A 20,795-nucleotide genomic window follows, 5' to 3' on the forward strand; every position below is an offset into this window, starting at 1 on the left:
TATTCATCTACTAAATATATGTCATGTAATTCAAGACTATACAGAGCTTGAGTATATTTCTTTTTCTTCTATGTGTGTTGACTGTTAAAATAGTATGCCCCTATAAATTGTGCTTCAAATAGGGTTGTCATTCTTCTAGCTATCTCATTAAGAGATTATCCTGCTATGACCGACTCTTTATTTTCTACCGAAATCATGTCCGAGACGATTTTTCTTGATCTCATCAGACTCATTCTAAAAGTTTAATGAACTTTTTTTGGTTGAGATTAAGTGTTCTTGTTGGATTTTCATAGCCAATGTCATGTCATCTATGAGGTCTTCTTTGTTTTTTAAGTCCAGTACGTTAAGGTTAAGCATGACCCCATAAGGATGTATTGGTTCTAAAATAGACTTTCATATGATGTTTGGTGCAATGAAATTTGATTTCTCTTCGACCTTGTTCCAATTGAATGTGATTTTTCACTTACTTGGAAATATGTTCATCTCATATTTATATTATGAGATCCCATACTTTCTCATTGGTGGTTTACGTGCAGTTTTAATAAGAGATAATTGGAGGAGGAAATACCAGATATGGTTGGTGTTGTTGGGAAGTTTAAAATTATAAAGAGTAATTAATAATACATTAATGTATGTCATTTTTAAAATTTTGTCTACAAATAAAATGAAAGTCCACTCATTAAAATGATTTTTCTGCTAGATTTATGCATTATTAGTTGATGATGATGATAATATCACTTTTACTCTTCTCGATCAGTCAAGTGATCGTGTCATCAATTTTCGACAATATATATTATTATATAAAAAAATCTGACATTAGAGGACACTATATTTTGTTTTCCAAATTATCCTTACACCAACATTTTTTTTTTCAAAATTGTCACAACTTATTTTCAATATTACCCTTATCAAATTGCACTATAATTCCTCATTAATTTCTATCAATTATTATTAAATTAAACATGAAATTAAGCATTTAATAAACTAAAAAAATCTTATATAAATTATGATTTTAATATTACACACGAAATTTGTGTGCATAATTTACTAGTATTTATAAAATATTTAACAAACTAGAGAGAAGTTGAATTTACAAGCACATGACTCCTACCCGGTTGATTTTATCATACATATAAGGACATTACTCCATGATAGAATCCAAATTTAGCCATATATACATGGGGTCCACTAATTTTTTAAAATCACGTAAATGTGTGAATATTGTCCATCCAAAATTATGTGAGATAGTGTCCCCAGATATAACATCGAAGCAACCCTCCTACCGCAACCAGCCCCCCATAAACTAACTAGGCCGAATGTGATTGCTCTGGATGTGGGCTTTGCAATTGGGCTGGGCCTCAACCTGTCTCTGTATTGCTTTTCGTATAATCTATATAGAAGATTAATCCACTCAATTTCACGTTTGATTTTGTATGCCCAATCTTTCATCTTCTTCTCCGCAGGTATTTCGTTCTTCTGATTCCCAACTGCGAATTTGAATTCTTTATTTCCTCCAAACCATGCCCAATTGGCATATGGGATTTATGATTTTTTTAGACGTAGAGTTTTTGTTTGCGTTTGTTCTCATTATTATATGGGAAATTCGCTACTTTTCAGTCCGCTTTTAGTACTCACCTATTGCGTGATTCCTTAAGCTTCGTGGGCTCTAGTTCCTTAATTGGATCTATTTTGTAGCGTTTTTCATTTTTACTTACTGCCCATTGTTTGTAATTACTAGGTGGAACATTCTTGCTTTTGAATAGTGGACAATGTGCAACATTTCTCTTTTTCTCCTGTTTTACATATTCGTTGAACGGGAGATTTTTCTTGTCATATTTTCCATACTGTGACTATAACATATTATTGGAAGTGGTTAATTGATGGGTGCGTTGTTTTATTTTACGTTTCCCTTATCCCTCTAGAATTATTACGTTATCTCAAGTCCATCCATGCGTTCTGGAATTTGTTTGCACAAGATCTGTTAGGAACTGGAAAACTCTCCTCTCACGGAAATAAAGATGCAGAGTGAGGATGGTCACGTGGTGGACTCTGATTCAGAGGCCATTAAATCCATGCAAATACCTGAAATAGATTACTTGAAGCATTTCAGTGAAGATGATATGCATTCTTCCGTCCAGGCTGACGAAGCTGTGAAAATTCCATTCATCGGTGACAAGGCAAGAAAGCCTCTAATTCTTATTGTATCGAAATTTTAGTAAAGAAGCATGATTTACATTATTTGTAGTTATACTGTGTGTTTACTGATCTATAACTGTTTGTTTGGTTAGAATTTGGTGTGTTTTGTGTTGAATTCACTTTAGTATGTCCATTCATGATTGGAATAAAAATAATTTCTTCTGGTTAAATGAAGATGTTTATTGATTGAAGTTGCTTCAAATAATTTTTTGAAGCTCTGGTTATGATAGTGAGCAGTTGTGTTTTGCTTGAGTTTCTAGTGGGGCTGTCTCCTAATACCCTCAACCATGATTTGTGTCTTCATTCAGTTTAAACTAGATTTAGTAACAGTCACAGCTTCGGGAATTTGAAGTCATCCATACATCTAAGTTAATGTGATTTTTATTTGTTATTTTTGGCATGTGATTGGAAGTGTAAATTAGGTGAGCCCTGTAGAACATTTAGGTTGCTTGAAAATATGTACTGATTAACAATTGGCTCAAAATTTTTCTAGAATAACAATGAGGTCCTGAACATTATAATTGCACTGCATCAACTGATTTTACTGATTGACTGAAGACCATGGTGATGCCATTGCAGGAACCTATCTCTTCGTTAGCAGTCGAATATCAGCTGGGAAGCCCAATTTTGCTGGAGAAAATCAAGGTCCGGAGAATTTTATATCACTGTTCCAGTTGATATTTCTCCATGCTAACTAGCCGTTCTTGAAACATCGGCAGGTTCTGGCTGCACAATACGCTGCCATTAGGCGAACAAGAGGAGATGGGAATTGCTTCTTTCGCAGCTTCATGTTTGCTTACCTTGTAGAGCTCTTTATTAGTTTACTTGATGCACTCCATATTTCCTTGCATAATTCTACATTGAGGTTACAGGACTTCTGTTTAAGCTAGTGTAAGATTATTTGATCAAAATACAGGACTATATTCTTGAATCACAAGATCAGGCAGAAGTTGACCGTATCACGGCCAATGTGGAGCAATGCAGAAAGACGCTTCTCAGTTTAGGCCATGCTGAATTTACTTTCGAAGATTTTTTTGCGGTACTGAAAATTTAATCTGAATTTCCGTGTTTGTCTACTCTTTGAAGGCAATTTGGTAATTAGTTAAATCTCTTATAGCATTTTGCAAACCTTTTGTTAGGTTTTAGATTTGTATAAAGATCATGTCTTTCTTCACACTCAATTAAGTCTATACTGGTTTTGTCCTTAACAGTCATGCAATTTATGAATTGTGATTTCTACGTCTAAAGATTCCCCCTCCCCCAACACACACATGGAATTTGGGTATCAAAAGGTATTTGTTTCAAAACAAAAGCGAAAACAGCTTCAGTGTGTTTATGCATTGTACATTGCCTGATTGCTGTAACTTCCTGAATCTTAATTGTTTGAGTATTTTCAGCTATTTCTTGAGCAACTTGAAAGTGTTGTTACCAGGAGTGAAGCTCCCGTCAGGTATGAAATTCTTAATTGAGCTCTTTCTGATTATAGTTGCCGTGCATTGGTCATATATGGGCTAACATGTTTGTTATGATGGCATCAGCTGTGATGAACTTGTTCAGAGAAGTAGAGATCAGTCAACATCTGACTACGGTGAGTGTTTTCTATATTAATATGACAAACTTAAAAACATAAAATTCATTTTGTGTTTTTGGCTCATGTCTCAATTCTTAGCTAATGATGTTCTTGTTATAGTTGTGATGTTCTTCAGATTTATTACATCTGGTGAAATCAGAAAACGTTCAGACTTCTATGAGCCATTTATTCATGGATTGACAAACATGTCGGTGGAGCAGGTTGGTTTATATGAGCTTTCTTCGTATTTGATTTCTGTTTCTCTCGGTGGATTGCAAGTTGTAGTGCCTGTAGAGTAAGCCTATCAATGAAGGAATCCTGTTTAATCATTGAATGCAGACAGACTTCTATTATTTCCACGTATTATAATTATAAAAAATTCACGTCAGATTAAGTATATGAAATATATTCCCCTCCATGACACACTTAGTATGATGCAGACCGGCATCCACATCTCACTGCTCACATAATCTTATGGGTGCATATTTGAATAGAAATGTCAAGATGTTAAAGAGACCGTTTTTCTGGTTTTTAGAGTGTTATGATGTTGATGCAGTTTTGCAAGTCATCAGTGGAACCTATGGGAGAAGAGAGTGATCATGTTCACATTACGGCATTGTCAGACGCATTGGGAATTCCAATACGCATAGTGTATCTTGACCGAAGTTATGACGATAAAGGCCATGTCAGTGTAAACCATCACGATTTCACTCCATTTGCAGCTAATCCTAATGACAGCAATGCTTGTAGCTCTGAGGCACATAAGCCGTTTATTACCTTGCTATACCGACCAGGTCATTATGATATTCTGTACCCTAAATGACTTGTTACCGCTCATACTCTGTTAGTCTATGGTTGGTGATTCTGGTTGGTGTTGCTTGGTCGTTCTTGTATTTGACTTTAACACGATGATGCTTTAGGAGTACAGTCGCTCCTTATTTTTCATCGCAAAGGGTATAATTTCTTTCTGACTCCTTGCTTGTCCCGAAATAATTTCTTGATGATTGTCTACCTGACTATGCTTTTGGAGTACAGTCGCTCCTTATTTTTCATCGGAAAGGTATAATTTCTTTCTGATTCCTTTCCTTGTTTGTCCCGAAATAATTTCTTGATGTATACGTCTACCTCCAACGGTCATGGATCGCCAATTTATTGATTTACTCCTATGATAAAGGCCAAGGAGATTGTTTCACAACAACACTAGTCACAAAGACGAAAAATATCGTTGAGAATTTGTGGAAAACGATTTAAAAATTCATAATCTCATCCAATGATTCTAAACAGTCATCAAGTCGCTAAATCATTACAAAATGTCTATATCTGGCTTTTTAACCTGTATGCAAACTGCCTGAGATACAAAAACAAACAGAAAAGGTGGATGCGAGGAAAAAAGGAAAGGCAAAATAGAAGCTGCTTGCGTAACCAATGTATATAGAATTAAGTCCTTCAAAATTTATGACAAATCAGTGGCAATTGTATGATCCGAGTCTTTGGTCACACAGTTCATCAATTCGGTGGAATCTCTTGATCATCTTTCTCCGAAATCCTGGCTCGAATCTTCCCAAGCCTTGGTCGAATATTAGAACCCATTGGCAAGGGAACCTACAGTGAAAGTACGCCATATGGTAAATGTTTTTCATGTTATTTCATGTGTGACAACATGAAGTGTCAGAGTACTCCAGGTTCCATAGCATGGTGGGCTGCTACCTCGTACCTGATCACCTGCATTAGGACCTTCTGTGTGGAAGAGTATAGCTTTTGTCTTCGTTCATCAAGCTTGAATTCTCGAAGTGTGCAATGAGGGCAGCCTTTCCTTGTAATCTTGCATATGCCAAGGTTGCTACTTTTTCACTATTAAACTTTTCCCATTTCTTGCCGTTGAATGTCTGTAGAACCAAAAAGAAAAAAATATACAAAATAAACTTGTGCTTTCAATCCAACTCACAATAGCAAGTGTAAGAAGAACTTCTATAAGTTTACCTGATAAAAGGGAACTATGAGGGAAGGATCGGTCATATTTATAAAAGCATAGCCTACGTTGCATTTGTTCTGAAATGAAATGAAAAAGAAAAAAAAAGAATATAAAAAATTTGAACACAGAAAATACTCGTCGCAAATTTCAAAAGTATCTTGAACGAATTGAAATAATTTCTGCAGGAGTAAAAATATACTTACCTTAAAATCGATGGGTAAGTAAATGAAATCATAGGCCAGGTCTGTCCAATATTACCTCCACTTGTACATGAGAATGAAAGGAAGAATGGAGAATGAAAGGAAGAATGGAGAATGGAGAACGATATGTATCTATGTAGTGTAGTAAATCATTCATTATCAAGTATGTCTATCAGCTTGATGTCTGAAAAAAGTTAATCATCAAGTTGATCCGAAAACAGTTCCTAGTGTAGGAAAAAAAACAGGGGGGGGAGAGAGAGAGAGAGAGAGAGAGAGAGAGAGAGAAGGGGCAGTAACATACTTATTGGGAATATTCTTAATCATAAGGGTGGTCCGCTTATCTTCTCCATGGGCAATTCGTTCCACATCAAGCTCAAACTGTTTCTTGTTGTATGTTTGACTCAAATTTCCATCAGTTCTGCGGTTTCTAGAGCATTCATTAGGATAATCATATTGATCACGGGAATCATTTGAACTCTTGCAGGATAAATCACGCACCTCTGCTGTGGGGGGTGCAGTCCATTACTTCTTGAAGGAATGGACACATCCAAACAATTTCCGCCAGTTCGAGGAAATATGTTACGAGGCACAAATTCTAATGGATGAGGTGAGTTACCAGAAATTCTCATGCTCCCAAGTGAGCCTGGGTGAAATACAGTAGCATCATGTGACTCCCCAGGATAAGCATGTTGTCTGTCCCATAGATTGACAGATGGGGCAGAACCTACATGGTGATTATTTAGAGGTAGAAGAGCATTCAGCATATGAGAAGGTGTTCTAGGAACGGCATTCAAATGTTGTGGAAGAGCAGCACAAATCCCATTGACGAATGATCGTGAATTAGGCCAGACAATGGATTGAGGTTGTGGCTGAAGTGAATTACTCCACGGGTAGCGACGCCCTGGAGGGGCACAGCTCCCACATCCAGGGGAAACAAAACCTGAAACCAGCAAAACCAATCACTCAGACTGCTGTAAAATGTAATCTTAAAAGCTAGTAGTCTTTTTCCCCAAAAAATTCCAGTACGCAGACTGCAGAGGACCCATTGTTAGTGAAGGAGGGATTGCTAATACAAGTGCTTACAGACTACAGTCAGAGAGAATATTGGAAAGGAAGAAAGGTCTGCTTGTAGTCCAGAATGATTTCTTGTTCTTTCTGCCTCTAATTTATAAGATATAACGTATAATTATAATCATAGAGTGTATCCCCGCTACTACAAATCTATCTAAAGATGATCAACCTATGAATTAGCTTAGGTACCCGCAAATTAAATAGCAAAATTTATAAAGCTAGTAAAGAAACATAAAAATAAAGCCGTAGGACCATGTCTTTTATTACCTTCTTTTAAATCACTTGACTGTCCAGTGGATATGATTCTACGAAATTGCTGGTTATCGAGTATTTCTGGTGTTCGGGAACTAATATTTGCAGCCATATTACTTGGAGAACCAAATGAGGGCCCATTTGCCAAACTATCCTGATATTCTGGAAGAGATTGAGTATGAAGATTTGGCATGCTATGCAACTCGAACTTCGAGTGGGTCCCTAAATGGCCAGATTAACCAATATGTGACTGATTTATATATTCAACCCTTACCAGAGAGGGTAAGCTGTTAGATACACTAGATGATTCCCAAGAATGAATGACATTATCCAAGACTGGACTATGAGGGCCTCCAGCTATTGAGCAAGGACCGCAGAGAGTTCCATTACTTGTACAGTCTGAAGCTCCCCCAAGTAGCAGCGATTCTGGAAAATACTCCAACACATCCTCATCAAATTTTCAGTTAATTTTACGCCGTTGAACCGTCTCAACATTAACTAAACTACCAGAAAATCACGTTGCCAAGGTATTAGGAAGGCTATGGTATTGTGGCTGAAGACCATCTCTCTCGAATTCCAGCTCTGAAGAAAAAGACTGCATTAACCTATTTAGAGCAGCGTGTAAGTCGGTGTAATCGGCAGAAAATTCTATATGTGCACTCATCTGCCAACATACTCAATCAACAAAATCTTTATTCTTAAGTCTGGTTTCGTTAATGATCATGTTCAAGAAAGAAAGTAAAGTATTACAGAAATGACTGGTGAAGCACGAAGTACAATTATTAAATCCACCTTTCACATCCTCCAGGATGGCCTGGTTCAAGCTAATCTGCTTTCCAGATATGTTACTCCTGCTCAATGCATGATAAGCTGTTGCTGTGTCTCTTATGTCATGAAACTCCACATATTTGTTCTCACTTCTAAGTGGAGTTCCACGAATCTGCACCCCAGAAAAATAGAAGGATCAAAGGTAAAAACCACAAGAGCACCTAGATTTATATCTCGTTCTGATGGATTATCCTGACAAAAATATACAGCAAAACAATAGTCCAGACAAAGAAATTTGTAGGTAAGATGAATAACAGAAAAACTCAAAAAGCGGAAAAACATGAAACAAGTGTTAGGTGGTGAAACATAGCAATATATCACCTTTGGATATGAGAAATTTATATCAAGTTTCATACGCTGCAATGGTTTATCCTGCAGAGCTTCCAATGCATTGAGAGCCGCTCTTATATCAAAATATGAGACCGTGACAAAGCCCCGATCCTTGCATGCTGTATACAGAGAGCGGATGTCTCCATATTGCTAGAAATACCACATTTGACAATATAAATTTTTGCTTTAGTAAGAATGCTATCAAAATAAATGCTTGAACTGCTACTTTAAGTCTTGCACTTTGAAAGAATGAACGGTTCTGACCTCAAAAATCATCGTAATTCAGAATCTTCAGCATTCCTACTTATATTTCTCACAAGAAGTGTTCTAGAAGGGTGCTCCTCAAAAGGGTGGTGGTCCTTGCAAGTGGGTACCCCTGAAATCCTGGTCTTGTTTTTAGAACTTATGTCGGAAATTACAGAATTTCTTTGCAAAGAGCCATCTTCTCCAAGTTCCAGTCCTCCCACATTTGCTAAACAGGTCAAGATCTTCTGTGCACTCCCCATCATTAGTGCGTACAATGCAGTCAAATCCATCAGTTTCACCAGAAAGCAAGTCATCATCATCAGGGAGAAGATTGCCAATAGTTAGAGCCTCAAGCTCCCCGAGAGATTCAACAGTTTCCTCTCCCTCATAGTAAGAGGCGGCAACACTACCAGACGGCCCATATGAAACATTATTTGATTGTACCATTACTGCAATGAAAAACACGCCAAAAAGGAAACATTAATTTTCTTTATAGAGTATATTGCCACTGAATCTTGCTAGCTCTTAAATTCGCATCTCCAGCTTGTCAAAAGCAATTTATGACATACATAAATAAGATACATTAATGAGTTCAAATATGTACTTGGTGCTGTTGCACATAAAGGAAAACATTTAAGTATTAGTTGACTAAAGGAGAAGCAAGGACATACATTTTCTGCTAAATAAATCCGACATTGAGCTTGAAAAGAGACTGTTTTCATATTGAACACCCATGAAATTTAACTTATTTCGATCTAAAAGATGGGTTGCCGACTCCATCTTCAAATTTTTCCCAACCCTCTGCTCATGATCAAAAGAACTCGGCAAGGAACAATTGGCTGCTGTTTCTGCTCCGGCGTTGTTCCTTCCTGATGAAAGGTTAACATTTTGACCATGGCTGATAAAATATTCATGAAGATTGAGTCCCTTCGCAATTGAAGAATCCAAATGGATTCTATTTTCAATAGTTGATGAAGCAACACCAGCAGTTCCTAAATTTCCACCTGCTTTCAAGCCTGTGAAACATCCAGATAACCTCAAGCAACTCCCAAAAATGGTCATTAAACATATTGGTAGACAAAATCAGTTGTTACAGGTTGACACTACTACTCGTAGTCATATCAAACACATACAAGAACTTGTGATATGCTGATAAAGTTTGGTATCATCATTCCTTCTCATGATTCTAATTGGCATTTCAAATGATTTTAACAGTGAAAGGAAAATCGTTTAACAATGTGATTCATATTTCTTACACAAATGGTTTATATTAAAAGACCCAACAGACTATTTATGACCTCAGATTAACTATCAGTATAAGCAGCAAAAATTTGACAGGGAAACTTATTGGACTTTTGACAAATTTCCTGAGCCAGGACCCTGGCTTCTTCTACTCCTGACAATCTGCATACTCCTGAGAGAAATGGATAACTCACCATGGTAACCAAGAGCAAGGCCCATCAAGCAAACCTGTCTCTGCAATGTATACAAGTAATAAGGTAGAACCGATCACATTTGCTGCATAGGTGCTTGTGTGTGGAGAAGAGAATTAATACTGATTCAAAGTGAACCGCCAAATTAATGAATTTGTTATTTTATGTTCACCTAGATTCGTTTTAACGTTCATAGGAAATCAATACCTCATCTGAATAACAAATTTCCTCCGGAAGAAAAGAAGGTGATAAACCACGAGGGTTCTTTATTTCAGATTGCATGGCTGATCTCATAGGAGACCCTGCCTTGGCTTCCACCAAAGCACAAGCACGTAGATTCTGTAAGACAGTTCAAGAAGATCCGGCCTCAAAGAAAACCTGCTCCAAGAACGTACACAATTATTCATGTATTTCCGAAGAAATCATCCGCAAAGTAAGGAATCCAGCGCTTAGAACACAAAAGGAAAAGAACATAAGCCTGTTCATACGGGATGGAAAGAAGTTGCGAAGGTACCTGTTTTCCAATAAATTCTACTTGATGACAGCGGCATTTAAGATGTTCCAGCAAAACAGGACTTTCGTGTAATCCCTGTGTCATGAGTCCAAAGGCCACATCTTTTCGTGGTCTCAGGATTTGAATCGTATCATCTGATTTTGAATTTTTCCTTAACTATGTTTTGAGGGTTTTGTGTGATTTTGGATTAAGAATTTAGACGATCCTTTCTTTTTTTCTCGACTTTATTTAAGGCAACCAAACAATTTTGTTTTGGGGTTTTGTTGAATTCCGGAACGATGTCCCTTCCTTGTCCCAATTGATCAAAGATTAGAAAGCGCAAACTCGCCTTGTCAAACAAAAAGGTGGCCCGAGAGGAAGCAAAATACTACGAGGGCAAGAAAAGGCGACCGAAGTATCTGAATTGTGAGCGGGGGAGAGAGAGAATGAAGTGAGAATTTGAGAATGAGAAGCAAGAGAATGAATTGCGGCAAAAGGCATGGGGAAGGGAGATTGCAGAAGAGATCTAGGAGGAATCTGTGCCGTGCAAAAAACATCGTGTGTCTCTCTCTCTCCTGGTGTTTTTTTATCTGCATTGCACGTTAATCCATTATCCCCCTCTCTTTGTCTGCACACAGCCGATCGATGAAGACGGCAAGTGATCTCACAGAAATTGTGGAGAGAGAGATGGTGCGAGCAATTTGAAAATGAAACAATAAAAGATGTTAGAAAATGAAGAGACGAACAACGACTCATTTTTTTTAATTCTCTACCACCACGGCGGTTTATTTCACCCTATCTTGTGAGGCACTGCCTCATGAGGTGATCAAAGGCTCAGATTTAAACACACATACACCTCATGAAGTGATCAAAAGCTCAGATTTAATCACCATGTAAAATCAATGGCTGAGATTCTGTTAGGGCACTGCCCCCACAGGTAGCATCATGATAAGATTCATATATCCATGTGGAGACATGTCATTGGACATGCATCAGATAAACCAATTATAAAATTATATATTATTTTTCTTTCATATTCATATTCATATTCAAATATAATATAGATAGATTCATTCCAGTTTATTGAAATAAAGTGATGCTATAAATCTATTTATTTAATATATATTGATATTATATTTATAAAATATCAAGAGTTGTGAACTATCGAATAATATACTTTTAGTTCGAGTTAGATTCGAAAAATATTCGAACAACGAATCGAAATTTTTGAACATACTAAAATAATTCGACAAATTCAAATACGAATCCAATATTTTTTAGTCAGATTCAAAAAATTCGCTTGCCTCATCTGTCTTACCATGGCTGCTATCAAAAGCTAATATTTTATTTGTTTATCAAGGGATCAAGAGTATCTACTATCTATGCTACTCTTATCAATTTGCCTTTATTTATCAAAGGCATTTCACATTTATAGTTAATGACATAACAAATATTAGGATTTGTTGCCATACCTTATTAAAAAACCAAAGAAGAACAACAAAAAATATCAACGTCTCGATTTAGTTCATTGTATATCATCTTATCAACATATATCTCAATCAAACTTTTGGTCCCACAACTCAAACAGTCAAACTAGAAATTCTTAACACATTAAGTACGAAGGTGAATGGAAATTTGCAAAATAAAATAGTCGATTATTATTTTAATAAAATGACTTTCAAGTGTACTTAACATTTGAATATGTGATTTCTAAAAAAATAGTTGGTCAGGGTAAAAAAAAATTACGCCGAGAGGGAGTTAAATTTTTTTAAAATCCACAAGACAAACATTAAATTGGATTTGAGATTATTTTTTTATTAAAAAGTTGACAAGAGAATCTACTAACCTCCACCGTTCATTCCTTGAGAAAATATTTTTGATTTACCAAAATAATTATTTTTGTGGAAAGATACCATGAATCCCTAACTTATAACTTTCTTTTGAATGAAATCAACCAAGAGAATATTAAAATTAAATTTTGCTTGTTATCCTTATTATAATCTTGTTGAATAAATAAAAAAACATCAACCCAACCAAGCTATATGATTAATTAAAAATTGGTTATTGAATATTTATTTTGAAATATGAAATATTTATTTTTACTTCAAAAAAGAAAAAGAATAACAAAAACTTGTGTGAGACGATCTCATTGGGTAGTATTTGTGAGACGAATCTCTTATTTGAGTCATCCATGAAAAAGTATTATTTTTTATGCTAAGAGTATTACTTTTTATTGTGAATATGGGTAAAGTTGACTCGTTTCACATATTAAGATCCGTGAAACGGTCTCACATGAGACCCACTCAAAAGAATAAATATATAACACCATCTTAATCACAATTAATACGATAACCAAACCCCTATTAGCATTTTCATCATCTTGTAATTAGGGCTGGGTGGCTCAGAGAGGACAGAAACAACTCACACAACTTCCTTCTCCGTTAACACCAAACGCCGTTACTTTTAACGCACGTGACTCCAGCCACGTGATCTTTTTATATGACACTCGAGCAGCTGAGTTTAGCTCCGGGACCCGTTGACGGTGGAGCAGACGGCCGTCATCCCTCCGGCGATGATGGAGTCAAAATTCCCCGCTTGCCCCGTTGGACCCGACAAGAGATACTCGTACTCATACAAGGGAAAAGGGTGGCGGAGAATCGGGTCAAAAGAGGCCGGGTCTCGGGTTTTGGATTGGGTTCTGGCCAGTCGGAGCCTAAATGGGCATCCGTCGCATCATACTGCAAGAGACATGGAGTTCACCGGGGACCCGTTCAGTGCCGTAAGAGATGGAGCAATTTAGCCGGAGATTTTAAGAAGATTAAAGAGTGGGAGTCCAAAGCAAGGGAGGGAGCAGAGTCTTTTTGGCTGATGAGGAATGATTTGAGAAGGGAGAGAAAGTTACCTGGCCATTTTGACAAAGAGGTTTATGATATCCTCGATGGCGGTGGAGTGGAAGACGACGAGGCTGCTGAATTATCTTTGAATCTGGCTCCTGCTCCTGCGCCTGCGCTGGGTGAAGCCGCAGAGGGCGATGACGAGGCGGAGCCGTTATTTGATAGTGGCCGGAGCGCCCTGGCGGATGAAGGGCTCTTCTCCGATTTCAAGCTATCGGCCAGAGAGGAAGACCCGGCTGGGAATCCCGATCAGAGTAAGGAGACTGGTATTAAAACTTTCCCGGCTCCACCTCGCTAGTCAAGATTGGATTCTTTTACAAATGAATGCGCCATTAAATTGTATTCTCACTGGTTCGCCTTAGAATGATCCGCCGTCTTATATTATGTATTCTAACTGTTATAAACTCGTACAACCAGTATCTGTTGTACACGTTTACTAATACTCTATTTGTTGGTAAAATTCTAGATAGTGTTGATTATATGGTATTCAACTTTTGCAGTGGCGGAGAAGCATCCACTTCCTCGAGAATCACCTCTTCGAGGTACGATATCTCGCCCACGTATTTTGTTTTGTTCGATTAATATTTGAATTTTCATTCAAGTAGCAGCTACCGAGTAATTTGATATCTTGATTTGGTTTGCACCCTTATGAATTTTCATTTGAAATTATCTTTAAGCTGTTTTATATTTGCATGCCGTGTGTGAAGAATAACGTAAAATCTGCTTGATTGAGAGTTGCAAAGACAAGTAGCATTCATGCGATGAGATGTATTGCTGCCAGTTGTTGATAATGAGGATGCATCTTATGATATCGATTCTCCAACTAACCAAGTCTAGAATTTAGGCAACAGACCTTAATTAAGGCCCCTTAAAATTTTAGGTTATAAGTAACATTTGATGACTGTCGAGCAGTGTAAGTTGCAAAAATATTGAGCATCTTTTACTCTTATTTAGGTCATAAACGGAAATAGTGTTTCTTTTTATCTCCTGGTAAAATGGTGAATCCGACCCTTCATCTGAAAATCTGATGTGTCGTCAAGATAATGTTTGTGATACCCATGTGCTTGATCAGAAATATTTACTAGCATGGCTTAAAAAATGGATTTACCAGCATGGATTAATTTGTGCAGTCCGATGCTGGAAGTGAGCATTTTGTGGGCATTTATCTTTAGGGAAATATTGATGGAAGTGTTGTATTTACCTGGTTCGTGATGATGGCTGTGTCAAGTATAATTGCGTACCTCATTCTGCATCCCTCTGTATGCAATAGAGTTGCAAGAAAACATTGATATTTGTGCTATTCCTATTCACAAAGCATGCAGTGCTGAGAAGTTTGATCAGTTTTCATGGGGTATAGAGAAAGATCTATCGAAAACTGGTTCTGCTTTCAGACTTGTGGAGTGATCTGAATAGGGATTTCATGCAGGCATAACCAATGAGAAACAACCTGCCTCTGATGCTGAAGTTAGAAGCAGTCAAGAAGGACGTAAAAGAAAGAGAATTGTGTCGGATGGAGACGAGGAAGCTACATCTGTTGAGCTTCAGTTGATTGAAGCTTTAGAGAAAAATGGGAAACTGATGGGCTTGCAACTTGAAGCTCATAACTCACATCTTCAGTTGGAGAGGGAGCAACGCAAGGAGCATATGAATGGCTTAATAACAGTCCTCAACAAGCTTGCAGATGCATTGGGAAGAATTGCTGATAAGTTGTAACCATAATTATATTATATTAGCTGAAATGTACAAAACGTAGTTGTACTTGCTGGAATCCTGACTTGCTATGCATACGGTTGATAATGAACTGGTGGTTATTCGTCCAAATCACATTGGAGGCGGTTTTTTAAATTTTTTTTTTATTGATGATCCTTATTGATGTTTAGGATCAATTGTGAGTTAGGCCTGCACAAACTTTATGCCAAAAGCTGGACAATTCAGATGCTAGTTTCTTATTTATTTTGTTAGGGATTCCAGGATCTAATTATATTTGGGAATTCAATTAACTGCATATGTGTGTGTGTGTGTGTGTGTGTGTAAAAGAAGAAGAAGAAGAAGAAGGGGGGAAAAGCATGGGTTTGTCTTTGCTTTGGTGTCTTGTTGCTGTGAAGTGTCCCCATCTCTTAACCTTCTTTTGCTTTGTCTTTTCTCACGAACGGTGGAAATCATGTTTATTTGGGATTAAAATCTCACTCAAATGCTGTTCTCTTTATTTTTACAATTTTTTTGTTATGTTTCTCACTAAATAGAATGAAACCAAATCATGAATAGAATTAAGAAAAGCTGAAAAGAATATGGTGAGTGGTCAAAAGGCTAGGCCATGGTGTGTTAAAGTTGTCATCTTTACCACCATTCTTTTTGTACTTTTCATTTGATCCTTTAATTTTAATTGTTAATCTTATATAAATAAATATATTGTATACAGTCAGTGGTTTTCCACTATGGACATTACTATTTATTCCTTTTAATTAAATTTGTCCAATTGCAGAATCTATGATTGCGTAGCTGGTCCTGCCAATGTTTCAATCCATTAATTAATCTAAATTTTGATCTACAATTTTCGTTTGGAGATGGAACGACTCGCTTTCTTCTTCAAAGATAACAAAAAAAGAAAAGAAAAGAAATAATATGTATATATGAATTTAGAGAAAATTAATTAAAAAAAAACAAAAAGGAAATAATATGTATATATGAATTAGAGAAAATTCGCTAATTTCATTTGGTATTATTATTAGGAAAATTGTTGTTATCTAAATTACAGAACAACCCCAACCAAAATGGATGCCTTTATTCGTCGACAAAACATTCATCAATTCCCGAGACTTTTTCATTTTACGCCATTGTTCTCACAGTCTCCACACTCACACTCTTCCACTTTCCTTTTCTCTAGGGCTTTATTTTTTCCTTCTTCTCTCCTCGGAATTTTCAGTTTTAGTTCAAAATACACAATATTTTTCACGATTTTCGTGCGCTCTTTTCGTTTATCGGAGCTAGTGTGTCTGGAGGTCCAAGGTAAAATGCGACCTCTTTTCTGAGATTCATATGATGCTTCCGCAAGCTTGGTGGGGAAAAGATCCACTCTTTCTCTGTTAATTGAGGATTGGTGTTGATTACGTCTTGCTCACAAGGAGAGAAGCAGAAGAAACATGCATTTTGCAAAGCTTGATGACTCTCCTATGTTCCGCAAACAGGTCCATTTCGACTCTCTCTCTTTCCTATGTACTCTAATCGCTTAATCTTGCATTTCTGCTGTAATTTATATTTTATAGGCCAATGGATGATTCGGTTCTTTCTGTCCTCGTGAGCATACATGTATAAAATTCTTGCTTCCGGCCGATTGCTTAGCGAAAACTCTGGGAGAATAGCTTATGTGTTGGGTGTTGTTATGGTCCCTAATTGTTTGGTTAAGCAGTGAGTTGGTGGGACTTGTCAGTTTTAAGCTTAAATCTTAACCTTTTGTGGGCAATCTATAGCTCTCTTGATTTTGCGAGTTTCTCATGGCTTATACTGCAATTGGAAGTGGTGTTGGGCCGTTGGCTCTTGTTAATGATTTTAAGTTTCTAATAACTACAAAAAGAGTTCTTAATTCAAACTTCTGAATAAAGCTCGTTGAATTGTCTTGTCAAGTCCTATCTAACTTGGTGTTTTCACTATGAAAAATGAAGAAAAATTTACTGGCCTGTCCATGTTTATATCGTGTACTTTTGATTGTTGACACCTAAATTAATATTGATGAAACAATGTGTGGTGAATATTGTTGATAATTTATTATTTTGCCATGAAGGGTGATTAAAGTTGAAACAAAAATAAAATAAAATAACTACTATAAAATGCAAACTATTTTTAGTTCATCGTCTTCGAACAGTCTGTCTTCTTTTTTACAGATTTTGTGCAGCTGCTGAAGAACAATAAAATTACAATTTCGATATTTGACTATTCCGCATTTGAACAGCTAACAAGTTGCTTTTGAATATCACAGATCATTTTGTTGGAATTTACAAAGTGACCTTGGATGCACTATCCACTAATACTATTTTGAGCCAAAATTAGGCTTTGGTTGCATTGGCTTGTTGGTGCTTAGTCATAATTACTGGTTTTTTAAATAAGTTTCCTAAAAATGCGACCTATTTCTGCTTACAGATACAAACATTGGAGGAAAGTTCTGAATCCTTGAGGGAGAGGTGTCTAAAGTTTTATAAAGGATGTCGGAAATACACGTGAGAACTTTTTGCTGTGTTTCAGCTTTTGCTTTGTTGATGTTTGTTTCGATTGATGTTCACATTTTGAAAAGCCATAAAAATTTATACTCTTGGTTTTTATTTCCTGATGAGTTAAGATCTAATTTCAAATTATATTTTTTGAGTGAATATGGGAAACTCTAGGCCTTTTGATGTAATTAGAGTTAAATGGTGCCATTTGTTGAACTTAAGCTAATATCACAATATTTTCTCTTACCTTTGGTAACTATCTCTTGGTATAAGGCATTCGAAGTGGCTGTGCTGATGTACTGTAACTTCGTACTAGAGATAAAAAGATATTTCAGAACTATTTGGTTTGGCTATAAAAAGATCTAGTGCCATGCTAAATTCATCCATTATGTCAGATAATGAAGAGAAGAAGTACTTGGATCTTGGTTCACTTTTAGTCTCCCGTATGTATTTGACTTTTAACGATGTTGTATGACTTGCAGTGAGGGCCTGGGTGAGGAATATGATGGAGACATTGCTTTTGCTGGTGCTTTGGAAACTTTTGGTGGAGGGCATAACGACCCCATTAGTGTTGCCTTTGGAGGTGTATTATCATTTTTTCAATAATATATGAACGCTGTGTCTTGTTTTATTCAAGGTTCTAAAATTCGCTAGATGCTAGTCAGGCACCTAAAGCCTAGGCTACGTAGGCGCGTGTTTTAGGCGCCGCGAGACGAATTCCACTGTATCAAGAAACTTGTAATGATGTTTAGAATAAATTTCAGCTCAATCTTTTTTAAAATCCAATTGACATGTGGTTCATTCCTCCTACTTCTTCTACTTAAGGCGAGTCAGAATAATAGACAATGCAAGAGAAATTAAAATAAAGAAAAAAATTACTTTTGGGGCTTGTTTCGATTTTTTTATGTGTTAGAGTAAGCACGAATCAACAAATCATGGTTTTAATTGGGCTTTCAATCCCAAAAATTAAAAACAGACACCTATAATTCTTTTTATGTCATGTTCTGGTTTAATTGGCTTTCAAAATTAAAAGCCAAAAAAAAAATTCCCCAAAAAACTCTAAATGCCTAGCACCTTTTCGGTGTGGTTGGGCGGCGCCTAGCCCGAGTTTTAGAACACTGATTTTTTTTCTTCTTGCAACATTTTCTGCTGTTGACTGATGTTGCAGCTTTAATGTAGATGCAACAGCTACCATTGCATGACCTCTAGGTTTCAAGATACTTGAAAATCTAATTTAGATATCTCTTTAACTTAATCCAGTTTTCTGGAATAAGATAACAGTTCTCGTGTAGGTTAGTCTTTCGTGAGCAAATATACGTTATATGATAATGGTTGAGACGTGGGCTTAGCGAGGAATGTTACATTTATAAGTCCTTGGAAGTTTATTTTTAGAACTTATCCGACTTTTCACCAGTTAAGATCAGATTTTGGGAGAATAGGTGGTGGGGGATTCTTCTTTATCCTTCTTTATCATAACTATTATCGGTCCATAATAAGTTTATTTCTTACTTTATCTAGTCAGAGAGCTATTCCTTTGGTTATGTTATATCCTAAGTTTTGCGTCTTCGAAGGGATTTGAATGATGAGAAATTGAAACACTTGAGCTCTTTGCTATGGTTTTTAGAGAGGGTCGGGTTGGTTGGAGGGGTCGATGATATCAGGGTGTGGAGCAGGGATCCTTCAGAGTTATTCTCAGTTAAATCTTTTTATGAGTAATTTTTTTTTTCCAATCAACGACTTTCCTTTCTTTTCTCTCTTTCACATCATTTGGAAATCACCGATCTCACCTAAGGTTCAAGTTTTCTCATGAATAATGGTGCTAGGTAAGCTGCCAACTTGTGAGATGATGCAAAAGAAGTGGCTTACATGTGTTCTATGTCCGAATTGGTGTGCGTTATGTCAGAGAGAGGTGGAGACTCAGAACCATATACTTATTCATTGTCGTTTCATGAGCTGTCTTTGGATAAGAGCTTTGGAGTATATGAGTTTGCTATGGGTAGTTCCAAGATTTTCGCACGAACTATTTGCTGCAGATCTTGGACGTAAACTTTTTGGACAATGGTAGTTCATTGTATTTGCTGGTCAGTATGGTTGGAGCAGAATAGAAGGATCTGACAATAAAGAGGAGTCGATTGAAGAGTGTTGGGACAATATTAAGATTTGAGCGTCTAGTTAGATGGGAAACACGTAGAGTTTAAGAATTTTTCGATCTCAGATAGATTGTGGAATTGGAGTTATATATGTTGTAATGATTAGGGCTTTTGTCCATCCCTTGTAAGCACTTGTCCACCACGGGTAATTATTAGCTTTTAATCAATTAATATAATATCGTTTCTTATATATATAAAAAAGATCAGTCTTCGGTTGTAACGTAACATTTTTCAGCATCTCAAAGTCGGTTGTTAGCGGATTCACTTTATGAATTATTAAATAATTGGTTTAAAACCTCAATGTAATGATGTATTGAATGTAATCTCATTCTTTTGATAAGAATTCCTCAGTAATGCTAAATTCTAAACCACAAGCCATTTAGTCAATTGAGTTTGTCCTTTGTACCAATGTGTTCTTGATCAATAATTTGAGGAAGTTGAAAAGGAAGAGAGAAGGATTAGATCCTGTTAGATTAAAGCAAACCACTTTCTTTTTTCTAGGGTAATCTACCACTTAGAACAATTGACGTGGAATCTAAATTCTGAGTATGACGCCATAACCTACATAACTTGGCTTCCCACTCTTCCACGAGAATTATCAATGTTGCATTTACCTTTTATATAAACCACCTTTTGGCACTAGTCTTGTGACCCGGACCCTCGCCCTTCCATTACCCAAAGAGGGGCAGCAAGGCCTATGCGACATTGACTATTGATGACAATGTCTTCCTGGTGTGGTGATAAATATGAAGTTCTTTTTTTTTTTACAATAGCTGGTCCTACATATGTTCAGATTATTTACACATCCTAGATTTCATTTCCTTTCATCCAAGTGCTTCCTTTCGGTCTGTCTTATTTAAATCTTCCTCAGTATTAGACTAATTCACGCTGTTTCTTAAAAATCTCCTAGTTTATTTTGGCAAATAAGTTCTATCAGTATTTTTATGGGACTATTCTG

At 36.6% G+C, this 20,795-nt stretch overlaps 3 protein-coding genes and 1 pseudogene across 6 annotated transcripts; 3 read left to right on the plus strand and 1 right to left on the minus strand.

Moving 5' to 3' along the window:
- The first annotated feature begins 1,412 nt into the window (after positions 1-1,412).
- Positions 1,413-4,737, plus strand: LOC140822559 (OVARIAN TUMOR DOMAIN-containing deubiquitinating enzyme 1). 3 transcript variants are annotated; one of them, XM_073183329.1, is made up of 9 exons: positions 1,413-1,463; positions 2,025-2,177; positions 2,776-2,841; positions 2,916-2,999; positions 3,113-3,235; positions 3,594-3,646; positions 3,735-3,784; positions 3,887-3,987; positions 4,323-4,737. In XM_073183329.1, the coding sequence occupies exons 1-9, from the start codon at positions 1,434-1,436 to the stop codon at positions 4,587-4,589; spliced, it is 927 nt and encodes a 308-aa protein (XP_073039430.1). In that variant the 5' UTR covers positions 1,413-1,433; the 3' UTR covers positions 4,590-4,737. The 3 variants fall into 3 exon arrangements, with proteins under 3 accessions (XP_073039430.1, XP_073039431.1, XP_073039432.1); XM_073183330.1 differs by having other exon boundaries at positions 1,422-1,463; positions 1,977-2,177; XM_073183331.1 differs by having other exon boundaries at positions 1,449-1,463; positions 1,923-2,177.
- A 269-nt stretch (positions 4,738-5,006) lies between these two features.
- LOC140822552 (protein MEI2-like 4) lies at positions 5,007-11,309 on the minus strand (annotated as a pseudogene).
- Positions 11,310-12,912: 1,603 nt separating this feature from the next.
- LOC140822554 (trihelix transcription factor ASR3-like) lies at positions 12,913-15,458 on the plus strand. 2 transcript variants are annotated; one of them, XM_073183324.1, is made up of 3 exons: positions 12,913-13,739; positions 13,986-14,027; positions 14,912-15,458. In XM_073183324.1, the coding sequence occupies exons 1-3, from the start codon at positions 13,091-13,093 to the stop codon at positions 15,196-15,198; spliced, it is 978 nt and encodes a 325-aa protein (XP_073039425.1). In that variant the 5' UTR covers positions 12,913-13,090; the 3' UTR covers positions 15,199-15,458. The 2 variants fall into 2 exon arrangements, with proteins under 2 accessions (XP_073039425.1, XP_073039424.1); XM_073183323.1 differs by having other exon boundaries at positions 12,920-13,751.
- An 801-nt stretch (positions 15,459-16,259) lies between these two features.
- On the plus strand, positions 16,260-20,789 carry LOC140822557 (ADP-ribosylation factor GTPase-activating protein AGD3-like). The gene is made up of 3 exons (XM_073183326.1): positions 16,260-16,670; positions 17,620-17,696; positions 18,170-20,789. The coding sequence occupies exons 1-3, from the start codon at positions 16,626-16,628 to the stop codon at positions 18,291-18,293; spliced, it is 246 nt and encodes an 81-aa protein (XP_073039427.1). The 5' UTR covers positions 16,260-16,625; the 3' UTR covers positions 18,294-20,789.
- The last annotated feature ends 6 nt before the right edge of the window (positions 20,790-20,795 follow it).

This window comes from Primulina eburnea, unplaced genomic scaffold (assembly GCF_022965805.1).
Source record: "Primulina eburnea isolate SZY01 unplaced genomic scaffold, ASM2296580v1 ctg903_ERROPOS189874, whole genome shotgun sequence".
NCBI classification, from domain to species: domain Eukaryota; kingdom Viridiplantae; phylum Streptophyta; class Magnoliopsida; order Lamiales; family Gesneriaceae; genus Primulina; species Primulina eburnea.

What these genes read in the sequence shown, in the direction of transcription:
- LOC140822559 (XM_073183329.1), top strand. Translation starts at nt 1,434, where the DNA reads ATGCCCAATCTTTCATCTTCTTCTCCGCAG. An exon ending in TTCCATTCATCGGTGACAAG is followed by an intron (nt 2,178 to 2,775) that starts GCAAGAAAGCCT and finishes ATGCCATTGCAG; the next exon opens with GAACCTATCTCTTCGTTAGC. An exon ending in AGGAGTGAAGCTCCCGTCAG is followed by an intron (nt 3,647 to 3,734) that starts GTATGAAATTCT and finishes TGATGGCATCAG; the next exon opens with CTGTGATGAACTTGTTCAGA.
- LOC140822554 (XM_073183323.1), top strand. Translation starts at nt 13,091, where the DNA reads ATGACACTCGAGCAGCTGAGTTTAGCTCCGGGACCCGTTGACGGTGGA. An exon ending in CGATCAGAGTAAGGAGACTG is followed by an intron (nt 13,752 to 13,985) that starts GTATTAAAACTT and finishes CAACTTTTGCAG; the next exon opens with TGGCGGAGAAGCATCCACTT. An exon ending in TCGAGAATCACCTCTTCGAG is followed by an intron (nt 14,028 to 14,911) that starts GTACGATATCTC and finishes GATTTCATGCAG; the next exon opens with GCATAACCAATGAGAAACAA.
- LOC140822557 (XM_073183326.1), top strand. Translation starts at nt 16,626, where the DNA reads ATGCATTTTGCAAAGCTTGATGACTCTCCTATGTTCCGCAAACAG. An exon ending in CTCCTATGTTCCGCAAACAG is followed by an intron (nt 16,671 to 17,619) that starts GTCCATTTCGAC and finishes TTCTGCTTACAG; the next exon opens with ATACAAACATTGGAGGAAAG. An exon ending in AAAGGATGTCGGAAATACAC is followed by an intron (nt 17,697 to 18,169) that starts GTGAGAACTTTT and finishes TATGACTTGCAG; the next exon opens with TGAGGGCCTGGGTGAGGAAT.